This window comes from Pseudophryne corroboree, chromosome 9 (assembly GCF_028390025.1).
Source record: "Pseudophryne corroboree isolate aPseCor3 chromosome 9, aPseCor3.hap2, whole genome shotgun sequence".
Lineage (NCBI taxonomy): Eukaryota > Metazoa > Chordata > Amphibia > Anura > Myobatrachidae > Pseudophryne > Pseudophryne corroboree.
In genome coordinates, this window is record NC_086452.1 from 337227859 (window position 1) to 337241699 (window position 13841).

The 13841-nt window shown below is 48.0% G+C and overlaps 1 protein-coding gene across 3 annotated transcripts in view; it reads left to right on the plus strand.

The window, feature by feature from the left end:
• CFAP92 (cilia and flagella associated protein 92 (putative)) overlaps positions 1–13841 on the plus strand; it is a 567578-nt gene that overhangs the window by 38394 nt on the left and 515343 nt on the right. For all 3 annotated transcript variants that reach the window (XM_063940590.1, XM_063940589.1, XM_063940591.1), the window contains exons 3-4: positions 10762–10955; positions 12804–13008. In XM_063940590.1, coding sequence (XP_063796660.1) covers positions 10762–10955; positions 12804–13008 — 399 coding nt within the window. The remainder of the gene's footprint in view (positions 1–10761; positions 10956–12803; positions 13009–13841) is intronic.

A 13841-nucleotide genomic window follows, 5' to 3' on the forward strand; every position in this document is an offset into this window, starting at 1 on the left:
TGGGGGCACGTCTTCGACTTTTCAGTCAGGCCTGGGTCAGTTCGGACCTGAATCCCTGGGTGTTGGAAATAGTTTCCCAGGGTTACAAACTGGAATTCGAGGAGGTGCCCCCGCGCCGATTTTTCAAATCGGCCCTACCAGCTTCCACATCGGAAAGGGATGTAGTGTTAGCTGCAATTCAAACGCTGTGTATACAGCAAGTGATAATCAAGGTTCCCCTGCACCAGCAGGGAAGAGGTTACTACTCAACCCTATTTGTGGTCCCGAAACCGGACGGTTCGGTCAGACCGATTTTGAATCTGAAATACCTAAACCTGTACATAAAAAGATTCAAATTCAAAATGGAATCACTCAGAGCGATAATAGCCAACATGGAGGAGGGGGAGTTTATGGTGTCTCTGGACATAAAGGATGCGTACCTTCATGTCCCCATATATGCCCCCCATCAGGAATACCTGAGATTCGCTGTACAGGATTGTCTTTTCCAATTTCAGACGTTGCCGTTTGGACTTTCCACGGCCCCGAGGATTTTCACCAAAATAATGGCGGAAATGATGGTGGTCCTGCGCAAGTATGGAGTGACAATTATCCCATACTTGGACGATCTCCTGATAAAAGCGAGATCAAGGGAGAAATTGCTGAGCAGTGTGGCGCTCTCTCTGAGAGTGCTCCAGCAACACGGTTGGATTCTAAATCTACCAAAGTCACAGTTGATTCCGACAACTCGACTACCGTTCCTAGGTATGATATTGGATACGGAACAAATGAAGGTCTTTCTCCCAATAGAGAAGGCCCAAGACATCCAGAACATGGTCAGAGAACTGCTAAAACCAAAAAGGGTGTCAGTTCACCAATGCACTTGAGTTCTGGGAAAAATGGTGGCGGCCTACGAGGCCATTCCCTTCGGAAGGTTCCATGCACGGATTTTTCAATGGGACCTTCTGGACAAGTGGTCAGGGTCCCATCTGCACTTACATCGGAAAATAACTCTGTCCCCGGGAACCAGAGTGTCCCTCCTGTGGTGGTTGCAAAGTGCTCACCTACTGGAGGGTCGCCGGTTCGGGATTCAGGACTGGATCCTGGTTACCACGGACGCGAGCCTCCGAGGATGGGGAGCGGTCACACAGGGAAATACTTTTCAGGGTCTTTGGTCAGACCAGGAGTCCTGTCTACACATCAATGTGTTGGAACTCAGGGCCATTTACAACGGCCTTCGACAAGCGGAGAGTTTTCTTCGAAACCTACCGGTTCTGATTCAATCAGACAATGTCACAGCAGTGGCTCATGTGAACCGCCAAGGCGGGACAAGAAGCAGAGTCGCGATGGCGGAAGCCACAAGGATTCTTCGCTGGGCGGAAAATCATGTAAGCGCTCTGTCGGCTGTCTTCATTCCGGGAGTAGACAACTGGGAAGCAGACTTCCTCAGCAGACACGATCTCCATCCAGGAGAGTGGGGACTTCATCAAGAAGTCTTTGCAGACGTAACACGTCTTTGGGGAACCCCTCAAATAGACATGATGGCGTCACGCCTCAACAAAAAACTTCGGAGGTATTGCGCAAGGTCTCGGGACCCTCAGGCAGTAGCAGTAGACGCACAGGTAACACCGTGGGTGTTCGAATCGGTCTACGTGTTTCCTCCTCTTCCTCTCATCACGAAAGTGTTGAGGATCATAAGACGAAGAAGAGTACAGACGATACTCGTTGTCCTAGACTGGCCTCGAAGGGCCTGGTACTCGGATCTACAAGAGATGCTCACAGGAGACCCCTGGCCTCTTCCTCTGAGGGAAGACCTGTTGCAGCAGGGGCCCTGTGTATTTCAAGACTTACCGCGGTTACGTTTGACGGCATGGCGGTTGAACGCAGAATCCTAGCAAAAAAGGGGATTCCGGAAGAGGTCATCCCTACTTTAATAAAGGCTAGGAAGGAGGTGACGATAAAACATTATCACCGGATCTGGCGAAAGTATGTGTCTTGGTGTGAGACCAAGAATGCACCTACGGAAGTTTTTCATCTGGGTCGTTTTCTCCACTTCCTACAGACAGGAGTGGATATGGGCCTGAAATTAGGCTCGGTTAAGGTACAGATTTCAGCCCTCTCGATTTTCTTTCAGAAGGAATTGGCTTCTCTTCCAGAAGTCCAGACGTTTGTAAAGGGAGTGCTGCACATCCAGCCCCCTTTTGTGCCTCCAGTGGCACCATGGGACCTGAACGTTGTGTTGCAGTTCCTAAAATCACACTGGTTTGAACCGCTTAACAAGGTTGAGTTGAAATTTCTTACTTGGAAGGTGGTCATGTTGTTGGCCTTAGCATCAGCAAGGCGAGTGTCAGAATTGGCGGCTCTATCACACAAGAGCCCCTACTTGATTTTTCATGTGGATCGAGCTGAATTGAGGACACGTCCGCAATTTTTGCCTAAAGTGGTTTCTTCGTTCCATATGAATCAACCTATCGTGGTGCCTGTGGCTACCGGTGACCTGGTGGATTCCAGATCCCTAGACGTAGTCAGGGCCTTAAAGATTTATGTAGCCAGGACGGCTAGAATTAGGAAAACAGAGGCTCTGTTTGTCCTGTATGCGGCCAATAAGATTGGCGCTCCTGCTTCAAAACAGACTATTGCTCGCTGGATCTGTAATACGATTCAGCAGGCTCACTCTACGGCTGGATTGCCGGTACCAAATTCGGTTAAGGCCCATTCCACTAGGAAGGTGGGCTCTTCTTGGGCGGCTGCCCGAGACGTCTCGGCTTTACAACTTTGCCGAGCGGCGACTTGGTCGGGGTCAAACACTTTTGCTAAATTCTACAAGTTTGATACCCTGGCTGATGAGGACCTAGCGTTTGCTCAGTTGGTGCTGCAGAGTCATACGCACTCTCCCGCCCGATTGGATGCTTTGGTATAAACCCCATGGTCCTTACAGAGTCCCCAGCATCCTCTAGGATGTAAGAGAAAATAAGATTTTAAACCTACCGGTAAATCTATTTCTCCACTATTCCGTAGAGGATGCTGGGCGCCCGTCCCAGTGCGGAAACTCTGCAAGACTTGTATATAGTTGTTGCTTACATAAGGGTTATGTTACAGTTGACATCGGTCTAGGACCGTTACTGTTGTTTTTGTTCATACTGTTAACTGGTTATGTATGTTCCAGGTTACATGGTATGATTGGTGTGGGCTGGTATGAATCTTGCCCTTGGATTGCTAAATCCTGCCTTGTATTGTCCATCTTCTCTGGGCGCAGTTCTCTAACTGAGGTCTGGAGGAGGGGCATAGAGGGAGGAGCCAGTGCACACCCATAGTCAAAGTTCTTTTTAGGTGCCCTATCTCCTGCGGAGCCCGTCTATACCCCATGGTCCTTACGGAGTCCCCAGCATCCTCTACGGACTAGGAGAAATAGATTTACCGGTAGGTTTAAAATCTTATTTTCTCCTAGTCCGTAGAGGATGCTGGGCGCCCATCCCAGTGCGGACTGTTCCTTGCAGTTGTATTGATACTGGTTATTTTCGGTTACACGAGGTTTGTGTATCAGTTATATTCAGCTTGTTGCTGTTGTTAGTTCATACTGTTATCTGGTTTTCCTGCTGATCCAGTTGTACGGTGTGTTTGTGGTGTGAGCTGGTATGTCTCTCGCCTTTAGTTTAACAAAAATCCTTTCCTCGAAATGTCCGTCTCCCCTGGGCACAGTTCCTATAACTGAGGTCTGGAGGAAGGGCATAGAGGGAGGAGCCAGTTCACACCCAGTCAAAGTCTTTTTAGTGTGCCCATGTCTCCTGCGGATCCCGTCTATACCCCATGGTCCTTTTGGAGTCCCCAGCATCCTCTACGGACTAGGAGAAAAGGATTTACCGGTAGGTATTAAAATACTATTATATATATAGCTTTTGCATATTTTTAATTCAGTCTTTCCCAGCAAGTAGAATTGTGGGGGTATTTCTCCTAGACAGAAGATGGACTTTACAAAGATGACAGAAATTTGTCATGGGATGGTGGCACCTGGTTGGATGGCTTCAGCAACCATCCAAGTACTGTGCTGCCGTCCCCTGGTGATCATACCCATTTCATACATTGGGGGTAATTCCGAGTTGATCACAGCAGGATTTTTTTTAGCAGTTGGGCAAAACCATGTGCAGTGCAGGGGAGGCAGATTTAAAATGTGCAGAGAGAGTTAGATTTGGGTGGGGTGTGTTCAATCTGCAATCTAAATTGCAGTGTAAAAATAAAGCAGTCAGTATTTACCCTGCACAGAAACAAAATAACCCACCCAAATCTAACTCTTTCTGCAAATGTTATATCTGCCCCCCCTGCAGTGCACATGGTTTTGCCCAACTGCTAAAAAATTTCCTGCTACGATCAACTCGGAATGAGGGCCATTGTTTCAAGTGATACTTACATATCTCTAAATGATTCATTCTGTTTTACAATAAAGGCAGGTTCCCAACAGAGGACCTACAACCAATCTGCCAGTCAGAGTTAAGTTAAACAGTGATCATAGTAGACATCACCTTTACTTTTTCACTGGGAATTGCAGTTTCTGCTTCTTTTCTTTCTTTTTTTATATTTGTGCATGAAGCATATAGTTTCCATTAAGTTTACTTACTGTACTTTTCTCTTACGTCCTAGGGGATACTGGGGATACATTTAGTACCATGGGGTGTAGACGGGTCCACTTGGAGCCATGGGCACTATAGAAGTTTGATAACGTGTGCTGGCTTCTCCCTCTATGCCCCTCCTACCAGACTCCGTTTAGAAAATGTGCCCGAAGGCACATCTCTGGAAGTTCCTGAAGAGTTTTCTGCATCTATTTTTAAATTTCATTTCAGGCAGGACTGGATGGCACCAGCCTGCCTGCTTTGTTGGACTTAGGTGGTGGGGGGGGGGCGGCCCAACCCCACTAAGGGTTAATGGTCCCGTTCCCGCTGACAGGACGCTAGCTCCGGAGGGAACTGTTTGCAAACCCCATCGCGGCGAGCGTACATTCCCGCAGCACGCCGCCACCCCTAACAGAGCCAGAAGAAAGAAGAATAGTGAGTACTAAGCCGGCATCCCGGTTAGCGGGTCGCCGGCCATTATGGCGGCATAAGGGTATGGAGACGCATACTGTAGTGTACACAGTACCCAGACTGGCAATACAGGCTTAAAAGGGGACTGTCTCCATTTTATGCACACAGACACATAAAGCCGGTATAAAGAAGAGCGGGAAGGCCGCGCGCCATTGAAGGGACGGGGCTTCACTATGAGTGGATCCAGCAGCTCGCAGGCGCCATTTTACCCTACTGCAGCTGACACAGACGCTGACTGACAGGGACGCGCAGCTCCTCCAGAGAGCCTCCAGATTACCTCAGCGGTACCAGGGGGGTCATTGCTTGGAGGAGCAACATAATAGTGTACTAAATCCCTAATCTAGGTACTTAGTCTGTGACCCAGATAAGCTTGGCTTTAGCGATAAGGGTGCCATGTGCTGGTTCTATCCTTTCTCTGTGACTCTCGGGAAGGGCTCTTTGTGGGCTAATTGTGCATTTAACCTTTTCCTGTGTGTGTGCTGTCACTGCGGCAGTATTACCGCTTTCACATCTCCAATGCCGGATCCCACCCAGGAATTGGAAACGGGCCCTTCCCGTGTGGGATTCGGCATTGGTGGCTGCTTGCTGGCCTTCCCGGGCCGGTTGCCATAGTGGTGGGGGGGATGGGGGGAGTGGAGGTACCGCCTCTTCCTATGCTGTGAATGGGTACCGGGCCGCATCGACACGGCAACCCATTCACACTGCACCTGACCCGGTATTCAACCCGGGAATAACCCTTCTTATTACCCGGGTTGAACTACCGGGTCAGGCGACCTGGGAATTCGGACATGGCCCTTTTACACCGCACACTGACCCACGTCGACCCGCCAATATGCCGTGTCGATACCGGGTTATTTGTGCAATGTGAAAGGGGTATTAGGCAAAGAGTGTATTTCATGTAAGGCACAGTGTTCATCTTCTCCGGGGGGTTCACTAGTGTGTACTCAGTGTAGTATCCCTTCTCAGGCTAGTGGGGCGGAGCCAGCATGGCTGGACTCCATTAGGGGGATGATTTCCACCATCTCTACTAATTATCTTGTAATGAGAAAGAGACGCAATACTTAAGACAGTATATGGCTGAGTTTATGCAAAAGGACTTAGTCCTCAGACCAGCGACTTAGTCCTCTACCATTTGTCCGCAAAACGTACTTTGGCCCAGATCCTGCATTCTGACTCTGATAATGCAGGGTCAGAAATGGAGGAAGGCGAGGTGGACATAGAGGCAGGGGAGGGTACTCTGTCGCAGGGTGTAGAGGCTCTCATAGATTCTATCAGAGAAGTCCTAAATATCCCTGATAAGGTGACCGAGGAGTTTAAGGAATCTTACTTTAATATAAAGAAAAAATCCTCAGCCACTTTTCCCATATCAAAGGAACTGAATACCCTGTTTGAAGAACCGTGGGTTAGTCAAGATGAGAAATTTCAAATTCTTAGGCGAATATTATCATCTTTTCCTTTTCCTCCTGAGGATACGAAAAAATGGAAAAATCCACTGATAGTGGATACATCAGTCTCCAGGCTCTCACATAAAATACGAGACAACACAAGAAAAGGTTTGGGTACTGCGCTATAGTGGAGGAATAGGTTAGTCATGGACAATGCAGCTGAAGGAGGCGGGGCTACTACCTTGCTCCGCTGTAGAAGATACAACATGCAAAGAATTTTTCCCAGCGCAAATTTGCGCTGGGAAAAATTCTTTGCATGTTGCCTCACATAAAATAGTACTACCTGTTCCTGGTGCAGCCTCCCGAAAGGATGCAGCTGATCGTAAGATTGAGACAACACTCAAATCTTTGTACACAGCTGCAGGGGTGACCCAGAGACCCACTTCAACATGTGGGTGGATTACTCGAGCCATTGCTATATGGTCTGGTAATTTAATTGAGAGGTTAGACACCTTACCTCAGGAGGAAATTGTGTTGCTCCTGCTGCACAACAGTGTCGGCACGCAGGGGTTTATGGCTACGTCAGTGGACTGCTGACGCCGATTCCAAAAAAGGTGTGGAAGGCCTGCCATTCACAGGTGAGGCCTTATTTGGCGATGAACTTGACAAGTGGATCTCACGAGCTACTGCGGGTAAGTCCACTTATTTGCCTTCTGCAGCTCCGCCAGCCTGGAAGGCCTACACAGGACCCAATTTACAGTCCTTTCGGACTGCCAAGTTTAGGGGCAAGGCCAGAGGTTCTTTTACCACCACCAGAGGTGATAGAGGTAAACCACGCAAGCCAGCGACTGCTGGTTCACAGGAACGGAGCTCAGGCTCTGTTTCCTCAAAACTTTCCGCATGACGGTGGACCGCGATGCCTGGGAGACTGGCAGGTGGGAGGCCGGCTACAATTCTTCAGTCACACCTGGACAAGATCTTGCCAGGATCCCTGGGTCATAGACCTAATATCACAGGGCTACCGGCTGGAGTTCCAGGATCTCCCACCTCACAGATTCTTCAAATCAGGCTTACCAGTTTCACAGGAAGCAAGAGTAACCTTACAGGAAGACATTCAAAAACTGTTACAGACCCAGGTCATTGTTCCAGTTCCACATCATCTACAAAACAATGGATACTATTCCAGCTTGTCTGTAGTTACAAAACCGGACGGTTCCGTAAGACCAATTCTGAATCTCAAATCATTGAACCTGTACTTCCGAATGTTCAAGTTCAAGATGGAGTCTCTGAGAGCGGAGATCTCAGGTCTGGAAGAGGGGGGAATTCCTAGCGTCTCTGGATGTCAAGGATGCATAGCTTCACATTCCGATGTGGCCACCTCATCAGGCTTATCTACGGTTTGCACTGCAGGACTGTCACTACCAGTTTCAGGCCCTGCCATTTTGTCTCTCCACGGCACCAAGGGTGTTCACCAAAGTGATGGCAGAGGTGTTGATGTTGCTTCGCAGACAGGGAGTAAACGTAATTCCTTACCTGGACGAGCTTCTGATAAAGGCTGCGTCCATAGAGCAGTTGTTGGAGGACATTGGTCTCACGACCAGATTACGCCTGGATCATGGGTGGATTCTGAACCTTCCGAAATCTCACCTAGAGCCAACACGGAGGCTTCCATTCTTGGGAATGATACTGGATATGGAGTCGCAGAAGGTGTTCCTTCCGTTGGAAAAGGCATTAGTGATCCAGTCGATGGTTCTGGATGTCCTGAAGCCAACCCGGATATCGGTGCATCTATGCATTCGCCTTCTGGGGAAAATGGTGGCCTCTTACGAGGCTCTTCAATACAGAAGGTTTCACGCAAGACCCTTCCAGCTCGATCTGTTGGACAAATGGTCTGGATCGCATCTTCACATGCACCAGAGGATCCGTCTGTCGCCAAAAGCCAGGATCTCCCTTCTGTGGTGGCTACAGACTTCTCACCTCGTCGAGGGTTGGAGGTTCGGAATTCAGAATTGGATTCTGTTAACCATAGATGCAAGCCTCAGAGGTTGGGGAGCAGTCACTCAGGGGGTGCAGTTTCAAGGAAGATGGTCCAGTCAGGAAGTCATCCTTCCAATCAACATTCTGGAACTTAGGGCCGTATACAACGCCCTTCTGCAGGCCTCACATCTTCTTCAAGATCAGGCCATTCAGGTCCAGTCGGACAATGTGACGGCAGTAACGTACATAAACCGACAGGGCGGAACGAAAATCAGAGCAGCAATTTCAGAGGTGTTAAGAATTCTCCTCTGGGCAGAGAGAAACGCTGTGGCGTTGTCAGCGGTCTTCATTCCGGGAGAAGACAACTGGGAAGCATACTTACTCAGCAGACACGACCTGCACCGGGGGTAATGGGGCCTCCACCCGGAGGTGTTCCAGTAGCTGACACGTCGGTGGGGTTATCCACAAATCGACATGATGGCCTCTCGACTCAACAAGAAGCTCAGGCGGTATTGTTCCAGGTCAAGGGACCCACAAGCTGTAGCTTTTCGACGCCCTGACAACTCTGTAGGTCTACCAGCTAGTGTACGTGTTTCCTTCCATTCCTCTGAACCCTAGAATTCTCAAAGGAATAAAAATGGAAAGAGTTCAAGCAATTCTCATTGCTCCGGACTGGCCGCAAAGGGCCTGATATGCAGATCTTCTCGAGATGCTAATCGAAGATCTGTGGCCTCTGCCTCTTTAAGAGGATCTTCTGCAACAGGACCCGTTCGTCTATCAAGACTTACCACGGCTACGTTTGACGGCATGGAAGTTGAACGGCTGATTCTAGCCAGGAGAGGGATTCCTAACAAGGTCATCCCGACTATGATCCAAGCCACAAATGGGGTAACGTCAAAACATTACCATCACATCTATGACGTTTCCTGCTTTTTCTGCAGTCTAGAGTTGAAGTGGGTCTACGCCTAGGCTCCATAAAAGTTCAGATTTCGGCCTTTGCTATTTTCTTTCAGAAACAATTGGCTTCTCTCTCTGAGGTCCAGACGTTCTTTAAAGGTGTTCTTTACATCCAACCTCCCTTTGTGCCTCCCACAGCACCTTGGGATCTCAATTTGGTTCTGACATTCCTCCAATTGGACTGGTTTGAACCATTACAGGAGGTAGACATAAAGTATCTTACGTGAAAGACCGTCACGCTGTTGGCCTTGGCTGCGGCAAGACGCGTGTCGGAGCTGGTGGCGTTGTCTCACAAGAGCCCCTACTTAATTTTCCATGAGGACAGGGCTGAACTCAGGACTCGTCAGCAATTCCTTCCTAAGATGGTGTCAGCGTTTCACATCAACCAGCCAATTGTGGTCCTGGTTGTTACTGACACCTCTGTTACTTCCAGGTCCTTGGACGTTGTAAGGGCATTGAAGATTTATGTAAAGTAAACTGCTCTTCACAGGAAATTGCTGTTCGTTTTATATGATACCAACAAGATTGGGTGTCTTGCTTCAAAACAGTCAATTGCTTGCTGGATCAGGCTCACTATCCAGCATGCTTATTCCATGGCAGGCTTGCCGATTCCTAAATCTGTACAGGCCCACTCTACTGAGTCGGTGGGTTCCTCTTGGGAGGCTGCCCAGGGTGTCTCGGCATTAAAGCTCTGCAGAGCAGCTACTTGGACAGGTTCCAACACGTTTGCCAAGTTTTACAAGTTCGATACCTTGGCCTCTGAGGACCTTCAGTTTGGTCAGTCAGTTCTGCAGGACCCTCAGCACTCTCCCACCCGGTTTGGAGCTTTGGTACTTCACCATGGTACTAAATGGATTCCCAGTATCCCCTAATACGTAAGATTAAATAGGATTTTAATTACTTACCGGTAAATCCTTTTCTCGTAGTCCGTAGGGGATACTGGTCGCCCGTCCAGTGCTTCGGTCTTCCTGCATGGTTACTTGTTTAACTACTGTTGTTTGGTTCAGCTGTTGCTGTTCCTGGTTTCAAGTTTGCTTAGCATGGCTTTCCTTTTGTGTGCTGGTTTGAAACCACACCACTTCCCTTATCTATATCCTTCTCTCAAAGTATGTCCGTCTCCTCGGGCACAGTTTCCTAGACTGAGTCTGGTAGGAGGGTCATAGAGGGAGGAGCCAGCACACGTTATCAAACTTCTATAGTGTCCATTGCTCCAAGTGGACCCGTCTATATTCCATGGTACTAAATAGATTCCCAGTATCCCCTATGGACTACGAGAAAAGGATTTACCGGTAGGTAATTAAAATCCTTTTTTTTGTATCACAGAAATATCAATACGGCAGAAGTAATTTCAAGTAAAATATCCTTTTTTATGTCTTTCTTTATATATGTAGAAGAAGATGATCCCAAACCTGCTCACAATGGACAAACTGGCCATAAGCACCACAACAAGCTGATTGAGGCTCCTAAAGCACAGCAGTATTTCCACTTTGAATATTTTCTACTCCCTGAGGACACAGAACCCACTAAAGTAGATGTAGTCTTGTTTGGGGTTGTGGCTAAGCTGTACATGGAGCAAGAGTCTCGGGTGAGTATCTTAAAATAGAAAAAGTCTGAATAAGTTTACTTAGCCTTCCATTTCTTTCCATTCAGTCACTAGTGTAGATGTGGCTGACAAGAATTGGGTACATGGAGTCACCTTATTGATCTTTAGTCAAATATATATACTTGTTTACTGCTAAAACAGCTCTGACCTATCGAGGCATGAATTCCGCAAGACCTCTGAAAGGTATGCGGTCAAAATACCGGCAGTCGGGATCCCGACAGTAAGGAGACAGACAGCGGGATCTTAACTGATCCCAACACATCCCGGTGGTAAGTACGAGGGTTAAGAATAAGAACCAGCGGGAGGGTATGGACTAGCCTGTGGGGGTGGGGGAGGTTAGCGTTAGGCTGCGGGGGAAGCGAATAGTTGGGGTTAGGCTGCAGGCAGGGGAGAGTAGGGTTAGGCTGCGAGAGTAGTGGATTAGAGTTGGGATAAGGGGTGGGGTAAAATACTTGCTGTAATATGGCGGAATTCTGGCTTTCAGGATCTTGACTGAAGGTATTTCATACCCAACCTCTCTGAACGTCTCCTGTGGTGTCTGGCACTAAGACATTAGTAGCAGATCCTTTAAGTCCTGTAAGTTGGAATAATTGCAGACAGACGGATATCATTATTAGACAAAGTATAAAAAATTAACAATATATATTGTACAAAGTAATAACTCTTTCCAATTTTGAATTTATACCAGCTAGCTTAACATTGAACTTGTTCTAATTTTATTTTTTCACTTCAGTTTTTATCCCTTTACATATGTGCATGTGTCCTTTCAATAGCAGACACAGTTCATTAAATGCAAAGGGAGGGGGGCCATAGTTTGCACACCATAATTAGGTAATGAGGTGCTGCTCTGCTTGAGACTTAATACAATGGGGGTCATTCTGACCTGATCTCACGCTGCGTTCATCGCAGCGCAGCTATCAGGTCAGAAGTGCGCCGGCGCATGGCTGACAGCCGACGGCTGTCGTTGCTTAGCGATCGCCTCTGCCTGATTGACAGGCAGAAGCGGGAGGGGGCGGTAGGCCGCCATTTTGTAGGCGCGGGTGCGTTGGCCGGACTGTGTGGGGGGCGGGCCGTGGCAGCTGCGTGACGTCACACGCAGCCGCTGCGACTCGGGCAGCGACGAGTATCTCCCGGCCAACATGCAAAAGCTACGCTGGCCGGGAGCTACTCTTGAAGTGCAAAAGCATCGCCCCTGTGCGATGCTCTTGTACTTCTGCGAGGGGAGTGGGCAGACCTGACATGCGGGGCGGACTAGCCCTGTGCTGGGCTCCCCCCCGCATGTCAGTGTGCCTGATAATAGCCCTGTAAAATATTGCAGGGCTACGATCAGGCCTGAATTAGGCCCAATGTACAGAGGGAAAAAGGTGCAGGTGCAGTATCCCACACTAGCTCAACCTGTAATAACCAGAGGCATTTAGCATAATCCTGGCCAGGGCTATGAGCTTACCCACCACACCAAGGTAGCCTCTCATTGGTTAAGTCCCTAACTACAGGGGTTCAGGTCCGGGGGGCAGGACACCCCAAAGCCACCCAGCCTGACAACCCCAGGGCACCGCATGAGTGATACAAGTAAAGAGTTAAATAGGTAGGAGCAGCTACTGCTGCATGTGTGAGTGATGTGAAGAGTGAAAAAGAATGGTGTGAAAGTGAAATTCCATGGTTTATGTTATTTACTTTGTTGTACAGTGCTGCCTAATCTGTCAGTGCTTTATAAATAAAGAATAATCACTGAATAATATACTGTATGCAGTTAGTACAAAACATTCTGAAATGTCTTGAAAACCTTATAGCGAAAAATCCACTGGCTTACATTAATCATTTTATTTTTAGTTGTTAAAACCATGGCAAGAAAATGATAAAACATGGTTGATATGGAGCCACAGTGTTGATCTCTGTGTTACAAAAGAAGTTTTATTGAAAGCGTTAACACATCGTATACACATGAAGGTATGGGATACAAAGGACAAAGTGTCAGCAAAAGCCAGATTTGATCGGCCAAAGGCGTTTCGAGTGCTGCAGGTGAAACAAGGAGAAGGTAAATCGCTATCTCACTATCCCGCTATCTACATTATAAAGTCATTTAGTAAATGTATTGCATTGAATCAAGGGAAGGCCAGTTGATAAATAATGCATTAAAACTCGGCTGCTTTTCTAATGATCTAGGAAGCTATTACTTTAATTGTGAAGATTGCCCAGAATCCATTCATCTCCTCTCATGCATTTAATCCTTTCAGTGACTGTACAATAATAAGACTATAAATGTGAAAGATTTAAAAACAATGTAGTTTAGATAATCTTGAATATATAAAGAGTCCTAATTTTTGTTTCTCTTCTCTCAGCTGCTATATCAGACTGAGGGGCTAATTCAGACCTGATCACTGCTGTGCGTGTTCGCACAGCACGATCAGGTCTGAAGTGCGCATGCGCTGGCGTCGCAGTGCGCCGGCGCATGGCAGACAGCCGACGGCGGTCTTAGCCCTGCGATCGCCTCTGCCTGATTGACAATCTGAGTTTTGACGATCTGTCAGCAAAATCCAACATGTTGGAAATCTTCCATTTCTGCTGCAGGGTACACTGGGCTCCACAGGGAATGACATTGGGGTGTAGAGTAGGATCTTGATCCAAGGCACCAACAGGCTCAAAGCTTTGACTGTTCCCAGAATGCATAGCGCTGCCTCCTCTATAACCCTGCCTCCGTGCACAGGAGCTCAGTTTTGTAGTTGGTGCCATGCAGTAAGCAGGCATACAACAGGGGGGTTGCTCCAGCAGCCCTGAGAAGAAGCTTTTAAAGAAAGATGAAGACTTCAAGGACGGCAGCAGAGACACTGACTGTGTTAGATGTCAGTCAGACATCTCCTGCTGCAGCTC